Source organism: Chionomys nivalis, chromosome 20, assembly GCF_950005125.1.
Source record: "Chionomys nivalis chromosome 20, mChiNiv1.1, whole genome shotgun sequence".
Classification (NCBI taxonomy): Eukaryota; Metazoa; Chordata; class Mammalia; order Rodentia; family Cricetidae; genus Chionomys; species Chionomys nivalis.
This window is the reverse complement of record NC_080105.1, coordinates 45,777,990-45,804,308: the sequence shown is the minus strand read 5'-3', so window position 1 is coordinate 45,804,308 and position 26,319 is coordinate 45,777,990. Positions and strand designations below refer to the sequence as shown.

The window sequence follows — 26,319 nt, the reverse complement described above, 5'->3', positions numbered from 1 at the left end:
AGCCCCTTAATTCCTTCATATCTCCGGGAGACGGCCCTATGGATCTAAAGAGCACACTGTGTGTATGTGCTTGTGGGTGTGGGAGTGTGTGTGTGTGTGTGTGTGAGTGCTCACCTATGTGGGAGAATATGAAGGGCAGAGGTTTAAGGTAGCTTTTCACATTATTAAGACAGGGTCTCCCACTGAATCCAGAGTTCCCTGTTTCAGCTAGAACGGCTGGCTAGTGAGGCCCTGGGATCTGCCTGTCCCTGCCCCCCCCCCCCCCCCGCCCGCCCCTCCAGCATCTGCAGCTACTGCAGGCCCTTTACCTACTGGGCTGTATCTCCCCATCCACAAGAACGTACTTTTAAGGCTAGAAGGTAGAAGGAACTGGAAGAGGCAGCTTAGACTAGTCTAAGAAGGCTAGTCTCAGCTATACAGTGAGTTCAAGAGCAGCCCGGACTAGACAAGAGCCTATCTTAAAAACAGAACAATGCCCCTCCCCCAACAAAAAACCCTATGCAAACAACCCTTGACTCCTCGGACATTCACAAGACATAAAAATTTAGCATCTGCCATACCTGAGCTGCTCCAACACCAAGAAAGGAGGTAAAACGGTCCCACAGTAGAGTCCCTTTCTGATCTCAGCCAAAGCCTGGCTTCATGGAGGATACATACTGGAAAATCTCGGTATCAGAGGGCAAACAACCCCAGTGTTAAAATACGTTAGTTCCGATGGCGCCCCCTGAATCGATGGCTCAGGATCAAATCGTGTATTCACAACTTAGTTAAAGGCACCGTGGCATTTAAAAGCACTCTGGGAATGTTGGGAATGTATAGACAAGATTCATTGTAATAATTAACCTGGTTTCAACTAGGAGAACTGACTCTTGACAGACAAGAGTCAGTTCTTGACCCGGTGATGGGAGCCTGTGCTGGTTACTAGGCAGACCACACACCCTTGACCTCAAGAGGCGCCGGACACAAGATCACAAGACATCTCCACGTCCCTCCCGCAGGTCACATCTTTCCGGCCTTCTTGCCAAGCTGAGAGGGCACTCGGAGGATGTTGGGCGTCTCCTCCATGACCCTGACCAGCAGGTTGTCGATGTAGTCTTCCAACTCTCGCACCTGGAACTCCTTCTTGCTGATGGTTTCCTTCTGTTTGAGGACCAACTGGATCAGCTCATCATGGGTCAGTTGTGCGTAGGCGAAGGCAGGATCGGACGGCTGGTATTTCTTTGGGGAGGGAAAGAAGAGGGAAACGGTTACAAGCCACAGAGAAACCAGACATCTGAAAGGAATGCGAAGACAATGTCAGCGGCCGTCGGAGTCTCTCAGAAACCCATTTTGTTTTATTCTTCAGCGCCTCACTCTGTAGACCAGGTTGGCCATGAACTCGGAGATCGGTCTGGCTCTGAGATTAAAGGTGTGTGCAATCACATCTGGCATGGAAATTCACTTCAACACAGGCTGGAACCGGGCAGCTGACTGAGAAAAGTACCATGGCACCACAAACAACACTTAAGCAGAAACCTTCCTTGGCTCATAGCTGTCAGAGCCCTGGTCTTTTTTTTTTTTTTTTTCTCATGCAATAGTCAACTTTATTTGGAGTATCAAACAATTTACATTCTGAGGGGTAAGAAGAGACACACGAGTAAAGTGACCACAAGGACAACCTATATGTGTGGCAGAAACATGCTTTTCCATAGAGACATTCAAGCAAACAACAATAGCTGGTTGCAATGAATAATCTGAAGTAAACTCATGCCTATCCGCTACACCTGGAGGAAGTCAAAAACACATTCCAAGAACAATTCTCTGTTTTTGAAAAGACTGAGGTCATAAGACTTTTGTTTTCTCGGAGTTTTCTCACAAGCACTCAGAATTCTTGTACAACTTCATTATTGTAATATGTCCCAACAATATCCCAAGAGGAAAGAAAACTCAATATACATGTAAATAGAAGTTTCTCTGTTCTGCCCCATCCTGCAGTCACTTCTAAATAATCACTCAGAGGCTTAATATTGATTGCAAACTGTTGGGTCTTATTACTAACTAGCTCTTACATTTAAATTAACCCATTTCTATTCATCTGTGCATTGCCACGTGGCTGTGGCATTGCTGGTCTGCTGATACCTTTCTTCTTGAGTGGCTGGTTGTATTTCTCTGCTAGACTCCACCCTTCTTTCTGTATTTTCAGTTTGCCTTTCCTGTCTGACTTTATTCTGACTTACTACAGGCCGAAGCAGCTTCTTTTTTTTTTTTTTATTCAGAGCCCTGGTCTTGACTCTAGGTACATGTTGTCAGGAAATGTAGTGAGGGGGCTGGAGCCATGGCTCAGTAGTTAAGAGCACTGGCTGCTCTTTCAGAGGATCTGGCTCAATTCCTGGCACCCACATGGTGGCTCACAACCATTTATAACTTCAGTCCCAGGACCCTGCACTCTCTTTTCAGCCTCCTTCAGCACCACCCCCAACATGGACGCACACGCATGCACACAGGCAAAACAACCATATACACTAAAAGGGGCGGTGGGAAGAACACAATGAGGCATTGCTGAGAGACGGAGAAAGCAGCGTCAGGTAATCCTAGTGTGCACACCTGAGCCCAGCCACTCGGGAGGCTGAGGTGGATCTCTCAGGTTTGAAACCAGCCTTTAAAACTCCTGGAGTCATACAACCAGCTATCGGTACAGAGCTGGGACAAGTAAGCCCCAAGGTAGAGCAGAAAGAAGATGTGGGGGCGCAACCTCCTGCCAATGCTGTTGAGTATTAGCCAGTGACATCAGTCTGCTAACTCTAGGCGCCCTCTTGAGACCCTACCAAAACTTACTCCACACTCTCAAAACATGTATAGCTAAAGCCACGTGCCACCGGGCCATGGACCTCACAGGCCACCTGAGTACACACTCTCTGGGTACGTGGTAGCCTGTCCCAAAGACTGACTGTTCCTGTTTCTGAGGGGAGCATGTGCCCGGAACATAATGAACATTTATCATCTGGGACAAGGAGACTCTCACTGCAAACCAAAGACTTCTGAGCCAAAGGGAAATCAGAGATAAGGGACTCACTAAGAAGTAACAAGTCACGTCAAGGTCTTAAGAGGGAGTAAGAAGGTAGCCCGGCAATCTGCAGCTTAGCAGGTTTACAAATCAGGGAAGCAGGACTCCTGAGCAACTCAAGGTGACTTCTGCCCAGAGAATTCCAGGGCAGTAACCGGTTTTGCCTTGAGAGCCTTGCCACTTTCATCTTCCACCAGGAAGACCAATAAGTCAAGAGCCTACCACCTCCAAGCAGAGCCGGGGCAGAGCAATAGTCACAGTAATAGCAACAACAGCACAGAAGCCTCCTCCCGCATCCAGGGAGCAAACTGCCCAAGGAGACCGAATTCAGAGGAATCCTGCTCTCCCTGGCTGCTGTTTTCACAGACAAAGCAAGCTTGAATCCAAGTCGGATGGTGCATGAATAATCGAGATGCTGGGCTATTTCTCCAACATTTGCTTCTCCATCCCCCAACCCCGCTTTTTTTCTTTCAGCTTGTTGAGAACATCTATTCAGAGGGGGGTGACCTTTTCTGGTCACTGTTTTTGTTCTTGCTGTTAAGGATTAAATTCTGGGTTTTGTGTGTGACGCATCAATGCTCTACCCCTGTAGTCACGGTGTGTGTGACCTCCAACACTATATTCAAATCGAGCATGATGGCACACACCTGTAATCCCAGCACTCAGAATGAGTACCTGCATCATGAAGCGAGTTCTAGACCAGCCTTGACTATGGTGACACAGTATTTAAAAAAAAAAAAAAAAAGCTAAAAATCAGTTTCATGTCTACAAGTGTTCTGGATGTTGGACACACATGTGGATGTATTTAACAATACTAAATTATGCTAAAAAAAAATGATATGATGAGGCTTGAGGCTGGCCGTGGAAGCACACACCTTTAACCCTGCTCTCAGGAGGCAGAGGTAGACAGGTTTGAGGTCAGCCTGGGCTACATCAAGAGTTCCAGGCCAGTCAGGGTTACAAAGTGAGACCCTGTCTCTTCTTGTCAAATGCAGTTTGCCACAGAAAAGGCATGCACTGCCGGATGGTGGTGGCACAAGCATTTAATCCTAGCACCTGGGAAGAGGCAGGCAGATCTCTGTAATTCGAGGCTACCCTGGTCTACAGAATGAGTTCCAGCACACTAGGACTGTAGAAACCTTGTCTAGAAAAACCAAAAAGTGTCCACTGATGTTTCACATCCAGAAACATGCCCTCAGGTTTGTAGATTACACCTCTCTATAGAAGGGTTTATTAAGAAATACTAATTAGTGGTTGAGCATGTAGCTTGGTGACAGAGTGTGTGTTTAGCAAGTGTGGGCCTAGCATTATTAAATCCATAACAACTTGGTTCCTCTCCATCTCTTCCTTCTCTATGAGACACGACCTCGTGCACCCCATACTGGCCTTGAGTTTCTGATCCTCCTGCCTCCACCACTCAATTCTGGAGATTACCAGTGTGTGTCACACACCCGGCTTTCTTTTTCTCTTTCCTCTTTGCTGTCCCTCTACCACCTTCTTTCTGAGACAAGTTCTCACTTAGCTCAGGATGGCCTTGAACTGCTGGTCTTCCTGCCTTTCCCCAGTGCTGGGATTATAAGCATGCTACCACCCCGTTTGTGTGTTACTGAGCATCACCGGGAGGACACGGCCTTGCACTCACGAATCCACAGCAGTGGCAGTTTACAGACAGACAGGACATACGGTAGGAGAAGCACTAGTTAGGAAGAAAAGGGAGCGCTGGCTCCGGGGTGGGAGAAGGAGCACTAGGAGGTGGCCATAAATAATATCAGCACATTGTACAGTCGTGTGAGACTGTCAAACTCACAAAACGATTTTTAATGGAGGCCCTAAAACAACAGCCAAGGGAATAAACCCAAACAAACAACACTGTTGTGATGACCTTACTAGCTTTTCCTTTACTTTAGCTCTGGGATTTCTCTCCCCAGACTCTCTTATTTGGAAGTTATTTTTACAAACGCTGCTTTATGCCTAGTACAAAGCTGCTCTTCTCTAGAAAGCCAACGGCAGTCTCCACGGAGCTTTCTGTATTTACCTAGAATATTTACTCGGGAGGGTCCAAGACCAAGAGATTTATGGCAGGCCGAGGGGCAGCAGTGAGCACACACAGGAGGCAGAGTGAGAAGGGCGCCTTTTACTAAGTTATTGTCCCTCTCAGTCCCGGGAGATAAACCCTTGATTAAATGAACTGGGAAGAGGACATAAAATGGGAATTGAGGGTCTTGTTTACTTTCTGAAAAAGAGGCATTTGCTTCTCTCTGGGCTCAGTGCCTAATACATCAGTCAAGTCAAGCAGCCAACCAATCAAAAATAGGCAGGTAGACAGACAGACAAGGAGCTGGAGAGTTGGCTCATCAGTTTAAGAGCTCTTGCTGCTCTTGTAGAGGGCTAGGTTTGGTTTCCACATGGTGGCTCACAACCATCTTTAACTCCAGTTCCAGGGGACCTAGTGCCCTCTACCGGCCTCCTTCAGTACCAGGCCCACACTTAATGTGAATGTACACACAGGCAAAACACTCCCGCACATGAAATAAAAATAATTAAAATCAGGGTCGCAAAGCATTCTGCACTATAAGGAAGTGGGAAGGGGAACTGCTAGATGACTGTAGTTTAACTATATCATCTTTATGTTGTCCTCTGGCCCAACTTCCCTGTAAATATCAGGAAAACAAAAAACCTTCCTGGCAGAAAAACAAACAAAAGAGATAATGCAAACTGGGTCAAATGTGAACAACCGGAGAATCCGGATGGCAGTCTATAGGAGTTCTTTGTGCTATTGTTGCAACTTTGTAAATGTTGGAAACCATTTTGAAGTACAGTGATAAAATCCAGCACATCTGTATCAATAATTTTATATTCTTGCCTAAAGATAAAGATAATTTTATATTCTTGCCCGGAGGTGGTGGTGCACGCCTTTAATTCCAGCATTCAGGATGCGGTGGCAGGTGGATCTCTGTAAATTTGAGAACAGCCTGGTCTACAGAGTGAGTTCCAGGACAGCTAAGGCTACATGAAAAATCCTGTCTAAAAGAAACAAAAAACAAAAGGAAGAAAGGGAGGGAGGGAGGGAAGGAAGGAAAGGGAAAGGAAATCTTTCCTTTAAGGAGAACTGCCAGATGAACATGGTAGGGCACCTATCTGTAACCCCAGCACTCGGGAGGCTGAGTCATAAGGATTGCCTGGGCCAGTCTGGGCTACAGAAACTTTGTCTTTTAAGAAAAACAAAACAAACAAAAACCACGACCATACTCAACAAACATACAGTGCCAGTGGCAATCATGTTGCTAGAGACAAGAAAGAATGTAGTGAAAAATAAAATTATCCATTCAATGGATAGTCTGGGGGCCCTCAGAGGTTATCACACTCCAGACCCATCAGAGGTCTGTGTAAGTAATTCCCAGAATTGTCCCAAGGTCTATAACTTTCGCTGTTGTTTGTTCTGAGACATCATCTTGCTATGTTGCCCAGGCTGGTCTCCAGACTAAAGGAGCTCAAGTTCTCCTCCCATCAGACCCCTGCGCAGCTGCACAGATGGAGGCCAGCTGTAATGGTGACTCTACACATGCAAGCTCTGCCGACGTTAGCAAACACGCCAAATTCAGAACACATACCTTTATAATGGTTTCGTTGATCATGTTCTCACTGATGATGGCAGCAGTGCCCAAGCTGGGGTTTGCAATCTTGGTGGCTGTTGTGTTCATCGGCTTCACGGGATGAAGCCTAGAAAGACAAGAAAAGGATCCTTAAGTTTTCAGTAACCACAAAGCTGGGGACTACTCAAAGGCGGCTGCCCGCAAGACGAGCAAGCGGGAGGGGAATCATCTCTGGCCCAACATCCAGCTTCTGCCTTAGCTCCTGTGGAATTCAACGTCAAATGGATCAGAGAGTCACACACAACCACCAAAGCTCATCCTCGGCTCGGGGGTAGGGGTGGAGGGGTCCCAATAGACACTAAGCCCCTCAGGCTGCTTATAGACACAAGAGCATTAAGGCAGTCTCTCAGGCTGGAATGTAGCTCTGTGGTATAGTACTGGCCCAGCATGCACAAGGCCTCTGGTTCCATCCCCAGCGCTGCAAAAAAAAAAATGTTTTTAATTAAAATGTTAACAATACAGAAGAAAGACAGAAAGGAAGTTTCTCATCCTCGCAGGCGTCTACAGTAAGGGAGAGCGCAGATCACGCGAGCTGCTCTTTGAGCGGTCCTCGGAGGACGTCCTCGGCTTTGCTCTGTTCTACCAATCCACCTCAGCTGGCTTCTGAGCCCCTGGAGACACAAGCGCCCCACACTTCCGCAGCTACAGAGCTCCATCACACTGCAGGAGCATTCCTAGGTTATCTTTGAAGACTACCATGTCCTTGCTACACGCGCGGCGGGATTCTTGAGTACAAACACAAAGTACATGGCCCTGCAGTGACAAGCCTTGCCGGCGAAACGGGCAAATTCTGACATCAGGACATCTGTTCGTTTTGAAGACATGGTCTCTGCAGGTAAAAGCAAAGAGAGGGCAGCTTTCCCATGCACAGACAATCTCCCCCACCGGCTCTCACCTGTGCTTGGCTGCCCCGGCTCCAGGGCTTGGCTGAGCCGAGACTGGATGTATCTCTGAGGGTGTGACCCAGGCTTGGAGAAGTGGCTTCTTCTTGCCAAAATTTTCAACTTTACCAGCGGAGCCTTCTGGGGTTGCTTTTATTTGAGACTCGGCTACACTGGTGTGGTGATCATTGGAATGTGGAGAGCGAGGCAAAGAGTGTGCAGCAGAAAAGGTCTCAGAGGGTGGGGGGCTGGGCACAGGAGAGCCCTGGGGTGTGCGGAGAGGAGAGCCTGGCCTCCCACTCGGCTCCAGTTCCTCTTCCTCGGCAGTACCAGGGCCTGGTAACTGATTATTCACGCCTGAGCTCTCGCCAAGACGGGGCTCAGCAATTCCTAGTGCTGCTGTCTGCTCGGAAGGAGCCACTCTGGAAGATTTTGGCCTGAAGTCATGTAGATTCTCCACAAGCACCGTCTCACGTGTCCGGCCACTCAGCCCCTCTGCCTTCTCCAGACCGGAAGGTGACATGTTCAGGAGGGGTGAAACTCCTGCTTGTGGATCAACCAGCTTTTCTGCCTCTCCTCCATCTCCAGCCTCGTCTATTCTTTCATCATCTGATGCCACCTCAGGAATGGAAGGAAGAGACAAGCTCAGATCAGAGGCAGATGGGAGGTCACTCAGCGGGTCAGACAGCAGGCCTTCATGATCGCTGGCTTTGCTCTGATACTGAATCATAAGGACACCATTCTCCACGACCCTCCAGAGTCGGGTGCCTCTTGCTGGGCTGGCGTCACTTGTGGGATCTTCTGAGAAGCTCTTGCTTTCAGAAAAAATGATGGGCTGAGGTGCCGTGGTCACAGGTTCCTCTCCTGCGCCTTCCGTGTAGGGACACTCAGGAGACTCTGTATCAGGCCTGCCTCCAGCCACAGGCTCTTCACATGTCAGCCGCTGGGGATGACTTCCGTCCTCCTCCTCAAGCTCAGCGGGTTTTTCTGTTTCTTCTTCCACAAAGAGTTGTTCAGAGAAGGATACACGCTTCTTGACTTTATTTTCACCTCCACCGGCATTCGAATGGATCTCTTCATGTTTCCTTGCTATGCTATCAAACAGGGAGGCCGCCTCTTCCTCTTGAAGAGGGGGTGCTGCTTCTTTGTCTGCATGAGCCATCCCACCATCGTGATCGTTCTCCACAAAAGACCTAGACTGACGCTCAGAGTCTGTCTTTCCCCCTGTAGGGGACTTCTCAGCAGGGTTTGCACTGCTGCCACTCCTGAGTGAAGGCCCAGAAGGTACGGCCGGGATCTCTTCAGGTGAGGGGGCCCAGTGTTGCTCTGGGACAGGAACCTTCACATGTTCTTCATTCTGCCTCATGGGGTTCTTTCCTGACTCATCACTGCCGGCTTCCTTCCCAGTGCCTGTCTCCCTGGTCTCGCCCCCTGAAGACTCTTCCATCCCTTTCTGCACGGAGATGCTCAGTTGTTTAAAAGGTGGTCCTGAGGCAGAAGAACCAGTGTTTGGAGCTGGCGTTACACTCTCCTTCTGAGAGACAGCCTTGAGGAGCAAAGGGGGTTCTTCAGCATCAACCTCCCCCTTGCCTGTGTGGGGCCAGTGTTCAATTGGGGTGGATGTGGAGAGGGGAGCTGCCAGGGGAGATGAGAAAGAGGAGGAGGCAGAAGGACTTTCAGAGGATTGTGTCTCTGAGTCACCTCTCAGGTCAGAAAAGAGAGGGGCCTGAGGAGAGCTGGAGAGAAGAGAAGGAGAGAGAGCAGAGTCAGGGGAAGGAAGCCTGGCTTTGGGTTGGGTCTCTGGAGGTACGTCCAGTCTGCAAAAAGGACAAAATAAAATCTGCAGGTCAGTTGCAGATGCATTTCAAGAAACATAAAAACACTCATTAAAGAAGGACAGGTTTGTTTTTTTTTGTTGTTTTGTTTTTTACATTTGGAGCAGGATCTACAAAGCCAAGGGAACGGCAATTCTTGACATACAAATGGATCGCTTTGTGTTTCTCCAGTGTCGGGGAATCAAAGCCTGGGCCTCATACATGCTAAGCAAATACTCCACAACTGAGACACACTCTCCCCACAGGAAGAGACTGCTGGGCACCAAGGACATCTGTCACACAAGGGAAAGATTCAGCTGGAACAACAGGCAGCCTACAGTTTCTTTTAAGACAAGGTGACAAGTATGGAGGTCGAAGAGAAAAGTATACCTGTGCACAATCTCCAAAGAGTTCCCCCCCCCCACAATACCAGAGAAATGTCAATGTGAACGTCACTCAGAAAAGCTGCTCCTTCTTGATGAGTCTGGTGCTTATGATCGGGTACAGAGGAGACAAAGAATGACCACAGCTACACTAAAGAAGGACCAAAGGTCTCTCGCACCAGCAAACGGATGCCAAGTGCCAGGAGGAAAGGCAGCCATCTCCACTGGGCAGCGTGAGGTGAAACCTTAAGCCCAGATTCTGCCCATGTACCCACCACAACCAAGAATGCTCAGAATCGGCCACAGACTCTCTCCTTTCACTTGAGTCCAGTTAACTCACCAAGAAAAACAACCCCCGCCCACATATGACTGAGCTGTGGCTTTAGGCTGGGAAACACCTCTGGCTCTTCGTGCTGGGCAAGCCTGGCCAGCAGAGGTGACTGGCTCAAATGACTTAAGACTAGCAGACTTCTGCATATACATCCTGAAACTGACCAGGTTTGCTCTAGTGGAGATTGCTAATGTCAGACAGTGGCAGAGAAAGACCCCATATGTAAAAAACTAATTTACCTAGGCTTCACGGCTTTGGTCTGGGGAGCCCTCGTGGCGGGAACTGGTGGCTTCGGTTCAGACTTAGGCTCCAGGCCTGCTTCTGGGGCTGAGATCTGCACATCTTCAAAGCGGTTCAGGGAGTTGCCCCTCTCCGAGGCGGCAGGTATGACATCTCTCTCTGACCGTCTCCCAGGGTCTTCCTCCCTCAGCTGGGCTTCCACGCGTGTGCCCTGCCTTTCCTTCTCTTTCTCTGAGATAGTGGGAAGAGGCTCGCCTTCACTGCCTTTAACCGCATCTTTCTTTCCTGTCACCAGAGAAAGCAGGGAGGACTTCTTGCTCTCCTGCTTCTTGCTCTCTTTCGTTTCTCTCGGAGTCTCCACGTTTGCTGGAGACACACTCTCTCTACTATCCTCGCTGGGCAGAGATCGGTAGGATGGCAAAGACATGGACTTCACAGAATCCTTGGTGGAAGCATCGGACAGTTGTCTGTCAGAGGTTACTTCCCCTAGTTCCTTAGGAGACCGGGCAGCCAGGTTTTCAGTGGAGGAGAATAAATGCCTCTTCCGGAAGCCCTGCGGGGATGGGGAATTTGAAGGGCTGCTGTCCCTGACCTCACTCTTGGCCTCTGTCTGCTCCATATAAACATGGTTCCCGTTGATACAGAGGTTAGATCTTGAGAGGGAGTCGTTCTTAGAGCGGAGGCCGCCGAGGAAGGAGAGCCCCTCTTTCTTGGTAAGGCTGAAGTTGTTCTGGTTCGGTTGTGCATGATCCATGCTGGGTGTTCTCTTGTGGGACATGACTGGGAAGGAAGTAAATCACAGAGGGTTAAGTTCTGGAGAGACAGTTCAGGGAGTGGAGGTATTGACTGCAAAGCCTGGTGACCTGAGCTAAATACCCAGGACTCCCACGGTCAAAAGAGAACTGACCCCCACAAGCTAGCCTCTGACCTACACACACACTAAACAAAGAAATGAAGCTGAGGATAGAGTTCAGAGGCAAAGTATTTGTCATCATGCCCAAGGTTCTAGGAACAAAAAGAAAAAAGAAAGAATGAATGAAAGAAAAGAAACTCCATGAGTGAGTAATTTGGGGCACAGCTCAGTGATGGGTTCCTGATAAGCCATGTATGATGCCATCAGCATTGCAAAGACAGGAAAAGGGGAGGCGTGGATGTGGGGGAGGTAATAGTAGTTGCAGCGGGCAGTAGCATCTGTCGATCTATCAGCATTTGCACGCGTCTTCAGTCGTAGTAACCGATAGGAAGGTGCGGGTGCTGCCTACACATCCTACAACGCACAAGATGGTTCCCCACAAGAATTATCAGCCCAGTCAGTCAGGGATGCTGAAGTGAAGAAATTCTGTGTTAAACCAATGGAAAAGGCAATGTTCTTGATAGAGTAACAGAATTTGGTGGCTAAAGGGGATTCAGTAATTGAAGCTGGAGTTCAAAATACACAACTTGGGTTAAGGAGACTGGACTATTTAGCTTCCAGCAGGGACGCACCACATGGGAGTTAAGCACACGATAGAGGCTCAGCAGACATCTAAGGAATTAACAAAGTATCAGATGGTCCTATTACAATATGGACGGCCCTATAGCTTTATTTTTTTCAGATACAATAGGTGCTGGGGCTATGGGTCAGTGTCAGAGCACTTGCCCAATACACTACAGGCCCTGGGCCAGATCCCTAGGACTGTGAGAAGACAAACAGCAGCAAAAAAACCAAAACCAAAACAAAAAACCCTCAAATGTGCTTATTCTGTGAGCTCCAAAGCCTAGGAGAAGACATTTGTATTCTCTTAGGAAAGAAAGCCTTAGTGAACTTCATCACCATCATTGCTGTGGTAACTAAATCCCAAAGACCCACCTCTTCCTTCTCAGAGCAAAATCAGGGAGGCCAGGGAAGCGGGTGAGTGAGCAAAGACGAGAACTCACCATCGGAGGTGGAGGAGGACTCATCCTCGTCATCGTCCCACCGGGACTGCAAGTCTCCGGGACGGAGCATCACTTTGTCTGGCTTGGACGTAGGTAGGACAGACATGGACTGGGAGAGCGGCGTCTTCTGCAGATTCGACTTGGAAAACAGAGTCTTGATCTTTGACTTCTTTTTCTTGTCTTTGGAGGAAGACTCCTCATCGCTGTCGATCGAGGGTGTCGTGCTGGAGACGATGGCTGAAGCGGTGTCTGATGCGCTATCCTTGTTCTTCCCTTTGATCTTGTCCTTCAGTTTTCCAAAGGGATTCCGAGACTTATCCTTCATGGAGAGGTCAAACATGCTGGCAGTCATGTTGTTTCTCATAAATTGGATATCGACCTCGATTTCTCCTCGCTCTTTGTCCTTCTTTCCTGGCTTGGACTTCAAGGTGTACCATCTAGAGGAGGAAAGGACGAGAGGTTACCTTTGGGTGGGAGCAGCTCCAACGGGGCCCTGACATCAGGGAATTCTATCTGCTGCTCCAACCTCTCATACAAATGCTCTTCTACACTGTCTAACACAGAACTGTGTTATTATCCGTTCATTTCTGTAGTGCAAGGGGTGGAACGAGGGCCAACGTTGAGCAGAACAGGCAAATGTTCTGCCCAAGCCACATCCTTAGCCCTATACTTTTATTTTTGAGGTTTTGTTTTTGGTTTTTTTTGTTGTTGTTTTTTTTTTGTCCATATGCTACACAAGGGTAGCCCGATGCATCTTACTAGGGATTGGACCCAGGGCTTTGAGCATACCGTACAAGTACTCTATACCATTGAGTTCTATCCTCAACCCTTATAATCATCTAGAATAATGATCCAATAAAGAGATTTTTCTAAAAATAAAGAACTTGGCACAGTGACGCAACCTAGAGTCCCAGATATTGGGAGGGGTGTAACACAACTCTGAGGCCAGACTAAGACACCACCTTAGTCAGGTATGGTGGCACATGCCTTTAATCCCAACACCTGGGAGACAAAAAAAGGCAGATCTCTGTGAGTTTGAGGCTAGCCCTGTCTACATATCCAGTTCCAGGACAGCCAGGGGTACAAAATGAGACCTGATCTCAGAAAAACAAAAGGACAGGAACTAACAGAGACCCACAACTGGGCAATATGCAGACAACAAGACCTTGAAACATTCAGTCATAAGTGGGGCGTTGCTATCAAATCCCTCTCAGGGAAAAAAAAATTATAGTGTGCTTGTTTTATTTGACGGCTTGTTAATGAGAGAAAAAAGGCATGGAGTTGGGTGGGTAAGAAGATCTGGGAGAAGCAAATATATTGTATAAAAATTATTTTTAATAAGAAAAAGAATAACACTCAAATCCCTACCCACAAAATGCAAGACCCCACCTCAAAATAAAGGGAAGAATTCTATCAAATTAGTTCCAATGTCATATTTTCCTTCAGCAAGTACAGTTAAGTTATTATACAAATTTATACATAAACACCAGACGGCTCAGCAGTTAAGAGCACTGGCTGCTCTTCCAGAAGATCCTGGTTCAACTCCCAGCACCCATATGGTGGTTCATAACCATCTGTAACTCCAGTTCCAGGAGATCCAACACCCTCTTCTGCCTCCACGGGGACTGCACGCAGATGGTGCACAGGCAAACATTCAGGCAAAACACCAATACACATAACATTTATCAAAAATATTAAAGCTTACAGAAAGGAATAAAGCCTGGCAGGGAGAAGGGGAAAACACAAGATACAGCTTCAAAAACAAAAAGAAGATTTTGGATTTAACAAAAAAAAAAAACTACAAATGACAAATATTGTATTATGCTTCCACTTACATGAGGGACCCAGATACCCAGAGCAGTCAAATTCACTGAAATAGAAAATGGAATGGTGGCTGAGGGGCTTGGGGGATGGGCATAACAGAGAAACAATGCCTGAAGGGTATGAACTCTAGTTCAAACTGGAAAGACATGAAAAGATTCTGGAGACAGATGGTGGTCTGGTTACACAATGTGAACGGATACACAACTGCACACTTGGGGTGGCTACAACGATAAACTTTTAGGCTGGGAATGTAGGTCAATGGTTCAGTCCCCAGCATCGTAAGAAATTAAAAGCTAAATTCTGCATCTTGTCACAATTGGAAGTAATGAAAAACTGACCCGAAAGCACTCACGTCAGACTTAGCTATCAGAAAAGAATGTTTCAAACATCATTCAAGTGTTCTACAGGGTCCTCTGCAAGCTACTTGAAGACACGGCAAAGACGGGACACCAGACCTACTCAGACTGCAAACTTCAGAAAGGGGCATCTCCTTGACATTCGTTTTCCGTCGGGAAACCTGATCTCTGGTGAACTGGGAGCCCAGTTCGTTGCAAGTGCAATGGGGGACAACCAACTTCAAATACCTGGCCTCCAGAGAACCAGCTAGCCACAGGCCATCTCACAAATGGAGAACTTTCTGTTTTTTTCTTCAGTGACCTACTTAAGAGCCCAGGGCCGAGACTTTAAGGAAATGATGGTTTTGTCCAAATGAGCACAACTTCCTCCCTCACCTCCAACTGCAACTCAGCAGAGGTCAACCTCCCCCTTCTATTTGGCTCACCCGGCACACAGGGAAGTAGAACCTGGGCTGTGAAGCTGCACTTGCAGCATGCCGTGCAGCGTGTGACTTGAGCTGCACAGGAGGTGAGGGGAAGGAGGCTTAGACATTGCTAGGATCCCGGTGCTGGTGCAGAGTAGCAAGGCTTCTCCATTTTCTGAGGTCCTCTTCCTTCTCCTCCACCAGGAGGCTTGCTGATTCTCTTGATTCATTTTCAAATCCTTTCTGAGGAGGGTTTAAGATTTTTCCCCCTTTGTGTGTGTGTGTGTGCGCGTGTGCGCGCGAGCGCATGCACAGAAGTGAGTGTGTATGTGTGCAGGGGCTGCTGCGGTGCTAGGGATGAAATGCAAGGCCTCCTGCGTGGTGGGCAAGTGCTCTATTGCAGAGCTACAGCCCAGTTCATACACTTTCAACTTAAATATCCCAAAATAGAAGGAGGGAGGGGACACTCCGACACAGCTTGCCCCCTGTCATAGCCCGTAAGATGACCACTGAAGATGCAACACATACAACTGCCAGGAAGAACTGGAACTGCACCAACAAATGCAGCCAAGACCCAGCAAAGTGACGTGAGATGCTGGACAGGACTGGCAAAGAAAAGGCATAGTGAGGGAGGACCAGGGGCAGCTGGAGATGCGGGTCTTTTAACTTCTTTCTCCCAGCGAGTCTCCTATCTTTCCAGTACACTGTTCTAGGGCAAGGCCTGGCCTGGAATACTTTGCATATTTGTCAAGAGGTCGAGAGGATTATTTGTGTTTTTCCTTTCCTGATAGTCACATGGTAAACGCAGTTGCCTTGGTGATGAAAGGTGTCTGGCTTTTGTAATATTACTAGCAGGCACCTGAAAAGGAGAAGTGGCTGAAAGTTGAATGTAAAGCTCAGTTGGCCATAGCGGGGGCTGCAGGCATCAGGGCCACCCAGGGAGAAGGGGCTGCCCCACCCCCACCCCAGACCCTCTCCACTAGGCTTCTGAGGCATGCAAACGCATTCAAAGCCTTCAGAACATGCCACCTGACCACTCCTGGTAGCAGGCCTGCCTTTCTAAAGGTTACCTGGACCTAAGCAAACTTGTAGCCAACCCCAGAATGCTCCCCACCAATTATTACCCACAGCCCAAGCACAAACCTAAACAGCTGTTCTTGCTGCTCATCTTCACAAGCAAACCTGAAGTTAACCAGCCTGTAGCCGAGGAAGCTCCAGGGCTCCCTTTAGGGGCGAGGAAAGCAGAGTTGGAATCATAGGTAGAGCAAGCATCCAACAAACGCCATCAAGAGTGTTCACACTACAGCAAAGAAGAGAATGTTTCGGCCAATACAACCCTCCTGCTAAAAAAGCCAGGCCACCAAGAGATGCTTGATATCAGCCGTTTAACCAGAAGCCACAGTGAAATCGCCAGGCAGCCATCAGACAAGATATTTTTTCTTGTTTCGTTCTTTTTACTTTTTAAAATTCTTTATACGCATTACATCCTGACCAAGTTTTACCTCCTCTACTCCTCCCAGTGCCCGCCCCCCCATCTATTCTCTCTCCCCTAGATCTACTCCTCCATTTCCAGAGGGAGAGAGAGCAGGCATCCCAGGGAGAACAACTGAGCACAGCATAACAAATTATAATAAGCTAGGCACAAACTCTCCTATTAAGGTTGAACAAGGCAACCCAATAGGAGGAAAAGGGTCCTAAGCGCAAGCAAAAAGTCAGAGATCCCCACCCCCAACACACACACTGTTAAGAGTCCCACAAGACCACCAAACTACGCAACCAGAAACCATACATACATGCTCAGACCCATGCAGGCTCCCTGATGCAGGCTCTCTGAGCCCCTATGAGCCTGCTTAGTTGATTCTGTGGGTTGCATCCTCATGGTCAGACAAGATAGTCTAAGAGACTTGTGTCCCAAATATTAAAATTTCCTCAGGAGTCTCACGGTGAGGAAAAGAAAAGGAAGAAGTCCGGTGCTGGCTAGAGAAGGAAACTTCTCCCAAGGGAGAGATTTCACAGAGTTCTGGCAACTTACCATATGACTATTTTACAGGGAACACTGGAGCCTAGTAATGCTGATGGATAATGGGGTGGGGGTCACGCCATGACGGGACTGCTTAGTTATGCATACCATTTGCCCTGTATTTAAACCCACCTCAAGTCAGACTTGAGGGCTGCCAGACCTCCTCCCACTGTAGCTGTGTAGAATACACCCCCTTTCCTGCTTTTCAGCACTACTTGTCTCTTTAGGGGCACACTGGGGCGGTGGGCAAGCCTTTGATCTGCCAGAGCCCAGGCTTTGAGCCTGAAAACTCCATTAACAAAGTTCACGAATCACGCCCTCTGGAATCTCAAATCGGATTACGGTTGTGGGCTTCAACATTACTATCAACACTAGCTTTTGGTGCTTCTGTCTTTTTTTTTTTTTTTTTAAATTCACTTAATTCCCGTCCCCTCCGAGAAGCAGTTAATAACTAACCTCCGACCCAGCATGGCCACACGGCATAGGGCTGCAGTGTAGGTGTTCAGCATCACCTTTCACACGGAGCCAGGAACGGCCGTTAATCTTTCCATCAGGGCTGGGCTCATTTTTCTGTCCAAAGGGCAGAGTGCAGCAGGAAAGCCATAATCCCATACAAGAAGTTTATTTTTAAGCCCTTGATATGAAAAAGTCATTCACCTATCAAAAAATAAAATCCTATGATTTTTGTATATGAAGCAAGGGACTCCATCACCAAGCTACATGCCTAGCCCTTCTCCTAGAAATAACGACCACTTTTGTATTCTCCCAACTGAAAAACGTAAGTTATCCAAATAATCTACTTCGTGGTGTTTATGTAGGTTTTTTGGGGGGTGGGTGAGGGTTCCAAGATAATATAAGGCAGTTAAAATACACCAATTGTTGATTATGTTTCCTAGTTATACCCAGTGGTGTCTTAAGGAGATAAGCAATCACATTTATAATCTAGCACTTGGGAGATGGAGGCAGGAGGATCGTGAGAGACTGGTCTTGAACAAATCCTGCTCTTGTTGGAAGGGCAGGGAGGATGAATGAGGGGATGCTGGAGACAGGATCTTCCTCCACAGACAAGGGAAAATACAAGTTTTCCCATCGCAGCCCTACACACATAAAGCTCACACTGGGGGGTAAAGGGCTGCCAGGAGGGCCTCAGAATCACCTTGGGGCTGGAACGAACAAGCTTGTCATATTCCAGAAGGTGACCAGATGTACAGAAACCACGGTCTTCAAGATCCCATGCAAACATACTTATATGCTTTGCACCGCAGTTACAGGGGAGAAGAGGCCCATGGTTTGCCAGGGACTGCCTCCTTTCTATTTCATTTTAAAAAATCTGAAAATTGCATTTATTTATTAGTGTGTATCTGTGTGTACACCTGTATGTATGGGAGCAATCGTGTCATGGTAAGCACACATCACAGGAGTTGGTGAGTGGCTCCTGGGTACCGAAGGGTTTGGCATTAAGTCCCTTTACCCTCTGAACCTCACCACTGGCCCTGCTGCCAACTTCTTACTTTGAACATCGGGACAACGGCTGGAGACTTCCTCACCGTGCAGCATGCAAAAATACTCCATGTGAAAAGACACCGCTACTAAGGCACAAACTGCACAAACAAGACTCTCAACTCACCTAAGGCCCCACGGACTACAGAGACACCTGTCTTTGAAAACTAATACATGTGCATCTGCTCTGAACCTCAGAAGGGTCCAGAAAAGGGAAAGCCAAGAACACCACCAGCTCTGCCACTCTAGACACACAGAGTTCATTTCGAGGTCTCTGGGTCTAGCTTAGACTTCAGGGTCAGCACAACTACACACTTCCCTTTCCAGGCCAAATCTCAACTACCCGCTGTGGCACAAGTCACTGTCATCCTCACAGAAACCCAGCAGCATCAGGACCCTGAGGGTTATGGCTCCTCCAGGAGGAAGGAAGAACAGAGCAGCGCCCTAAGGGTGTCAGGAAGCAAGACAGTCTTCTCCTAGACGGAGGTGTCTTGTGAAGCAGTTCAGAAACCGTCTTCCCTGGGGATTATAAGTAGGGCAGAATGCCACACTGTGGGCTGCTGAGATCCAAACATCTGTGCGCTAGATAGCACGGCAGCAGTGCGGAGCAGTCGCGCGGAGCGGCAGGGCGGGGACGCTTATGACCTGTATCACGTTGGCAGTGTGGACTCTACAGCCGCCGTGCAGTTCAGCAAGTTTCGTTGTGGAACGAGGTGGGTAGGTGGCAACAGGGCCCGACTTTGATTACAGAATTACCCATTGGCTAACCCTCCACTCCCGAACCTTCCTTCTGCCCACTGTCAGTGGCCGGAAGAACGAGTCCACCCCGAGCAGTGGATGACTCCTGCAGTTGCTTTAATTTCCGCCCTCTAAAACAGCCATTTTAGTAGCACTGAAAAGCTCCTTATAAGGAGTCACCAAACTCAGTCCCAAGAGCTGGTAAGTTACACGAAGAAAACACAGGAAGGGTAGGTGAAGAAGGATTTGGAGCAGTGAGATGGCTTAGCAGATAAGGCATTTGTGGCCGGCCTAGATGACTGGAGTTAGGTCCCTAGGACTCAAACAAACAGAGCATGGTGGAGTTTGCTTGGAATCCAGGATTTTGACTTGAGGCAGGAGGATCTGAGAGAGTTTTAGGCCAGTCTGAGCTACATAGCAAGATCCTGTCTCAAAAACAAACAAAAGCAAAAACAAAATCGCCCCCTCACACACATACAAAAGACATGTTACAAGAAAAGGAAAAATCAGGTATGTTTTTAGACGCACACTCAATCCCATGCTAATCCAACCACAACTGTTTCATACATCCCCCTTAATTTTACTTCCTGTACAGTTAACAGCTCCCAGCTGACCCAACCCTTCTCTGGTTCCAGCTCCCCCTGAGACAAGGCTAAGGGTCCCTGCCTCAGAAGGATGTCATAAAGTTTAGATGATTTAATATATGTAAGTGCCTAGAAGAAGGCCTGCTGTAAGTCTTAGCTATAATTACAACTTAGTCGGAATCAGAATGCATGGGCAGTTTTTTGCAGCCTATGGCACACGCCTTATAATCATCATACCACCAATTCCGATGGCTGCATGACATCCCACCCCGAGTACCCTACAACTGACCCAGTCACAAGGTTCCTGACATGAAAATGGGGAAGACAAACAGTTCTAAGTATGTTCCCAAATACTCAAACAAGCCCACCTAACCTAAGTATTGATGGACTGGCATTTGAAGACACAGGAAAATATTCACCTATATAATTAGTATTACATAATTTCCATAAAGATTTTTTTTTTTAATGGAAGAACTTAAAAATAACGTGATGGAAGTATATGTTCTGGAACTTATTGGGGACGTGAAGATCATCACTGAAGGCTTTATGGCTTTTATACCAGGGGGTGGGTGGGACCCAGAGGCTCCTGGGATTAGCAGTGCCGGGGGCACCACAGTTGGTTTCAGTACATATGGATCAGGGTGCTTCTAAGCAGACAACAATTCTAAGCACCCTTATTAAAATATTTTCTAAGAATTAGAAATTTTTACTCAGCCAGGCGGTGGTGGTGCACGCCTTTAATCCCAGCACTTGGGAGGCAGAGGCAGGTAGATCTTCTAGTTTGAGGCCAGCTTGGTTTACAGAGCCAGTTCAGGGACAATCATGGCTACAAAAGAGACCCTGCCTCAAAAAAAAAAAAAAATTAACTCATTTTTCAACACGTAAGCCTATCATTTCTAAAGTTATTACTTATGAAGTTGATCGTATTTAAGACAAATGGTACTACTGTATGATGAGACCTCAGCTCTTGCCGGGATATAACAGCCACCCATGTATCACATGTGGCCTGCCAAAGGAATTTATCATGACAGTGATGTCCCTCACAAAAAGAGTTTAAGGGTGGGAAAAGAAAGAGTATAGTCTGATGCTCCCCTCAACACCCCCCTCCCCCCCAGCCCCCCACCCCTGTACCTTGGCCAAGACAAAAGAAAACAAACTTCAGGGACCAACATCAAAGACCATTCTATCCGTCCCTCACCCTGCACACAAATGAAATGTGCTCCCCTCTATGAGCTCCTGGCACCGGAGCAGAGAATCTGGGATTTGTATTGTAATCACTGGCAAGTTCAAAGCAGGAAGAAAACATACCCAAAGAGTTTTATTTTAAAATCTCATCTTAATAACAAATGATTAGTAAAAGTGAAAAGTTCCATGCTGGTGCACTGCAGGTCACGGTCACTGACCAGGAGAGAACAGAGCTCTGAGAGGCCCCAGCCCTGAGCAAACACCCAGGACTGTAGCTGCTGCTGTACCTGCCCTTCAAACCAGACATTCTTGGTGATAACAAGAGGCCTTTTTAGACCAGGCTTTCTGGAAGCTCTAGTTCTTCTGGAGGTTAGCTACATTCTTGATCTCAGAAGAACACACACAAAAAAATGAAGCGTGCCTGGGGGTGGTGGTGCACGCCTTTAACCCCAGCATTTGAGAGGCAGAGGTAGAGGACCTCTGTGAGTTTGAGCCCAGCCTGGTGTACAAAGTGAGTTCCTGGATAGCCAGGACTGCTACCCAGAGAAACCCTGTCTTGAAAACCCAAAAAGAAAGCAGAGGATTGTAGTGGCCCCATCTCTAGCAATACTTCCCTAAGGTTGCTTGTAAATGCCTTCCCTTAGGGTATCTCAAAGGCCGGCATCCAGGCAAGATCCTCACAGCTGCCTTCCACATTCCTCATGTTCCCCAGGGACGCCCTGGAGACTCGGAGCCTTGGTTTTTTCTTTACCAGATTATCAACACATTCCTTCAGGAAAAGAGGCTCTCTTGGCCAGGTATGACGGTGCCCTCCAGTAACTCTAGTACAAAGGAGGCAGAGCTGGAGGATGGAGGGTTGGAGGCCAGACTGGACTACATGTTTCAAACCAACCCACTCGCCAAACAAACCAAAACCTTGAATGCCAACTACCGTGACCGCAGGTACCTCAGCTATGCGATCCGCGAGCCACTCACTGCAGCTCAACAATGACCAAGTCCCTTATCACACAATAAACAAGACAGGAGTGGTCAGGTGAAAGCAGACACCTCAGGCACGGTTTCTGGGGAGGTGGGGTGGCGGCATGACCTCTGTCTGACTCAGGGCACACTGTGGAGGACAAAGAGCCACTTGCTAATACAAGGCTTGGGCATAGTTTTGCTGGAGTTCAAAGACCCTGAGATTTAGAGGCCTGAGCTGGATCCAGAACAAAAGGTCACGCTAGGAATTGCTTTAAGATGAAAAGATCAAATGGCCTCCTATTGCTGTCTTCCATCTCAGTCCTGAGCTCCCTGGCCCTCTGGAGCTAACCCAGAGCTAGCTGTCCCCCCTAGAGGAGAGGGGGAGAAGCAGCACTTCCCAGGACAGAGTGCTTTAAATGAACTAAGCAACTATATGTTGGAGCTGATGCCATTTTAACGAGTACACATACTGCTTATAATATAATTATTATATTTCAAAGTTAATAGCTACAGTCCAAGTGACCTATCAGATACTACTTATAAAACTCTTCCTCGGATGGTAGCTATAGAAACACGGCCAAGGTCTTTGGACAGAGGGGGACTTAGCAAGATGGCAAGGCCCAAGGCTTTTCAACATTCGCCGTCTCGGATGTGAAACAGCCGGTTCGTTTACGCGGTCTTGGTTTTTGTACAGGGCTGCTCTCTCCACTGTTGTGTTACATTAGGTTTTCCTTGAAACCATGACATCATCAGCTTCGCAGTGCACACCAATGAAGTTACACCAGTCACACAATACCACACTAGGCCTGCTCTGAAACAGCCGGCGTTTGTAGACATACACGGCCACACCCCGCTTTCAACAGCATGTCCGAGTCATTCATTTCAACAGAAGACTCAACTCACAAGTGGCACTGCCCAAAGCTGTCCTTGTCATGGTGACCTCACCCTGGTATCAGGGTGATTGCTGGGGTAAGAAAGCAGACCGATTTCCTGGTTCACTTTCAGCACGTCCCTCCCTTTATTTTACTTATTTAATCTTATCACTTCCTTCCCCACACCCCCTACCATGAGGCAGAGCAATTACGCCTATAAAACATTCCTGAAAGGACCCACTACTTCCCATCTCGGTAAGGACGGCCATCAAGCGGCTTCAATTATTGCAGCGGCCTTCCACTTCATCTGTGGGATTTCAGACTAGGCCATGTTCAAATTGGGTCACACCATCCTGCATTTAACACTTGGTGGCTTCCTATTTCTTTCAAGCTAAGCTATTCCTTTCTCTTTAGTCTTACCCTACACAATCAGTCCTCCAGCTTCCTAGGAACACCTGCCTGCCTCAGAGCCCATGCCCAGTCCCCCTTGGGTTCCTCTTGATTCTTAGCCTGCCCCAGGGGCCATCTTATTCACTAACATTCATAGTTGGGGATACAGCTCAGTAGTACAGCACATGCCAGGCATGCAGAAAGCACTGAGTTTAATCCTAGCACCATGTGCATAAAACAAAGGCTTACCTGTTATTCTGTTATGAGCTAGGCTCTTGCTACACAGTCCAGGCTAGCCTTGAGTTCTCCGGCTCAAGCAACCTTCCTGCCTCGGCCTCCCTAGTAACTGAGACTAGAGGGGCCATCATGTCCTGCTTTCCAATCTCCTTCTTTACAGCGTACTCTAAGGATCATTTCTTAAAAACTAATTTCCTTTTATTTGTGTTATGCATATGGGTGTATTGCCTGCGTGCATGTAAGAGCACTAAGTCCATGCAGTATCCTCGGAGGACAGAGAGCATCAAATCCCCTGGAACTGGAGCTACAGACAGCTGTGAGCTGCCAAGTGGGTGCTGGGGATGGAACCCAGGTCCTCTAAAGGGGAGTCAGTGCTCTTAACTGCTGAACCTCCTCTCTAGCCCTGTTCATTTTTTTTTAATAAATCTTTTTTCTAAGACGTATTTTTTTTATTTTGATTCTATGTGTGTGGGTTTTCTGTTTTGTTTTGTTTTGCTCACACGTGTATAGACAGTGTCCTTAGAGGCCAGAAGAGAGCGTCAGCAATCCTGGAACCACATGGGTGCAGGGAATCGAACCTAAGTCCTTTGAAAGAGCAGTCAATGCTCTTAACTGCCAGGCGTCTGTCCAGTGCCAGTCTTTGGCTCCTCATAGCTTGTCCAGTGCCAGTCTTTGGCTCCTGATAGCTTGTTCTTTCGCTCTCCATGACTGAGCACAACACACTATTTCTTTCTTGTGTTCCTTTGTTTACGATCCACTTCCCAACAAGGTTCTCAACTTCCTGAAAGCAAGCACCATGCCCCTCTGGCACTTTATACCCAGCATCTGGCACACAACGGTTCTAAAAAGTACTTTGGGCTCAGCTGGTAAAGTGCCTGCCAGGCACGCATAAGGGCCCAAGTTTGGATGCCCGCACAATGCAAAAGGCAGGCACAAGCAGCTAGTGTCTACAACCCCGGCACTGGGGTGACTCAGGGGAGGTAGAGCCTTGCAGCTTATTGGCTAGCCAACTCAAGGAAATCAGTAAGATCCAGGTTCATCCAAACACCCCATCTCAAATAACAAGGTGGAAGGAGACAGGCAAAACCCTCGTCTCGCCGGGCGGTGGTAGCGCACGCCTTTAATCCCAGCACTCGGGAGGCAGAGGCAGGCGGATCTCTGTGAGTTCGAGGCCAGCCTGGTCTACAAGAGCTAGTTCCAGGACAGGCACCAAAGCTACAGAGAAACCCTGTCTCGAAAAACAAAACAAAAAAAAAACCCTCGTCTCACAGCCCTGAGGATCGAAGTTCTGATCCCCAGAATCCACGTGAGTGTCAGGTAGGTGTGGAGGCCCAGCTGCAGTCTGAGATGGGCACAGGGGATCCCCAGAACAAGCTGGCTGGCTAGACACTGTGTTCAAGTGAGAGACTCTGCCTGTCTGACACATAAAATAGAGGGTAGTGTTGAGATCACCTGATGTCGGTCTCCGGCCTCTACACTCACCCTTGCACATACGCAAGCACACCCACACACATGAGCCATGCACACAAGCCTAACACACGTACACACAACGTATTTTAGATGGTTGGGAATAGAGTTCAGTGGCTTGGAGCAGGCCCTGAGTTCAATTCCTAGCATCAGGGGGGAAAAAATCAATATTTATTAAAAGAACGGATATACTTTAGAGAGGAGAAGGGGCGGGGCAGGTAGGACTTCCTCTACTCTTACTGAACGTCTGACACAAGAAATCACAAGCAATGCCATCATCGCCTAGTGACACCTTTGATGTGGTCCTCTCCTGTGGTCATTTCATCCCATAGCCAAGATGAGGGAGGGGTGTTTATCACAGATCTACAGAGAGCCAGGAGTAGGAGGCACCCCTGCTGCCTGGGAGACGAATGGTTCCAGGAAGGCCCAACGTTATCTTTAAGGGAAATTCTAGAAAGAAGGAGGGGTGGGTAGTAACCAGCAAAATATTGCTTAAAATTTCCACCCTGCTATAAAACGATTTAAACGTGCACAAGAAGCCCAAAGCACACCTCCAACGGCTTCCTTGTGACGTCAAGACCTTGATGGTCAGCTAAGTCACTCTACACTTCAGTCTCTCTGCAAAACAACTCCTCAACTCATTCCCAATAGTCCAGACTTTTCCACGGGTGACTATTTCAGTGTCTCACTATCTTTTACAACTTTTCAACCATCTAACCGCTACAATATCCAAACACTTTCTTTCACAGGCAGGCATCGGAGTCTCAGCTGATACAGGAAATGGCCCCTCCACCATTCCCTCCTCTCTCAACTGAAGATTAAGGCAGTCCTAAATCTTATGGTGTTTACTTGCATAACGGCCCTACTCTAAGAGATTATTTCCCAAATTTTGTTGCTTTTAGCCCCTTAAGAAGGTTTGTCTGTTTTTGTTTTAAACCAATCTACTACGGGAGACAAGAAAGCTGGGCTGAGGGTCTTACATGTTGCTTACCTAACCATACTTTGGATTCATGGCCGCTGTTGTCAGGGTACTTAACTGGCTCCTATTTAACCAACATCCACTGAAATATCAGGTCTTTAACACATATCAGAGTAAAATCAATTCCTTTTTACTATTCCTAAACTGAAGGACATACATTCCCTGCTACTAAATGTATCCTGCCTATATATTAGGCTGCCCTATATAGTAGGCTACTTTAAAAGTGTGTATCATCACACTAAACTTAGGACAGCAAATTCAGAATTGTGATAAATAGCATATTCTCTTGTCTGCAAATAAATTTGCTGTATAGGGGTTTGTCAAGAGAATGATTAGTAAATTGGCTCTTAACATAATGGACCTCAAATTTCTGTGTTTGAAACAAACAAAAAAAAAACTACCCTTTGTTCAGTAACTGTTTTGCTACATACACACACACAAAAAAAAAAGAGAGAGAGAGCAGACCAAGATTTCAGCTTTTTGTTTTGTTTCTGATGTTTTATATATAAGGTGGAATCAAACCATTAATAACTATTTCTAT

The 26,319-nt window shown here is 47.6% G+C and overlaps 1 protein-coding gene across 2 annotated transcripts in view; it reads right to left on the bottom strand.

Moving 5' to 3' along the window:
* Positions 1–412: 412 nt before the first annotated feature.
* Rab11fip1 (RAB11 family interacting protein 1) overlaps positions 413–26,319 on the bottom strand; it is a 28,298-nt gene continuing 2,391 nt past the window's right edge. Inside the window, exons 2-6 of one of the 2 annotated variants that reach the window (XM_057752543.1) lie at positions 12,263–12,699; positions 10,345–11,125; positions 7,592–9,394; positions 6,655–6,763; positions 413–1,218 (exon numbers count right to left, since the gene is read on the bottom strand). In XM_057752543.1, coding sequence (XP_057608526.1) covers positions 1,000–1,218; positions 6,655–6,763; positions 7,592–9,394; positions 10,345–11,125; positions 12,263–12,699 — 3,349 coding nt within the window. In that variant the 3' untranslated portion in view covers positions 413–999. The remainder of the gene's footprint in view (positions 1,219–6,654; positions 6,764–7,591; positions 9,395–10,344; positions 11,126–12,262; positions 12,700–26,319) is intronic. The other variant, XM_057752544.1, reaches the window with a different exon arrangement.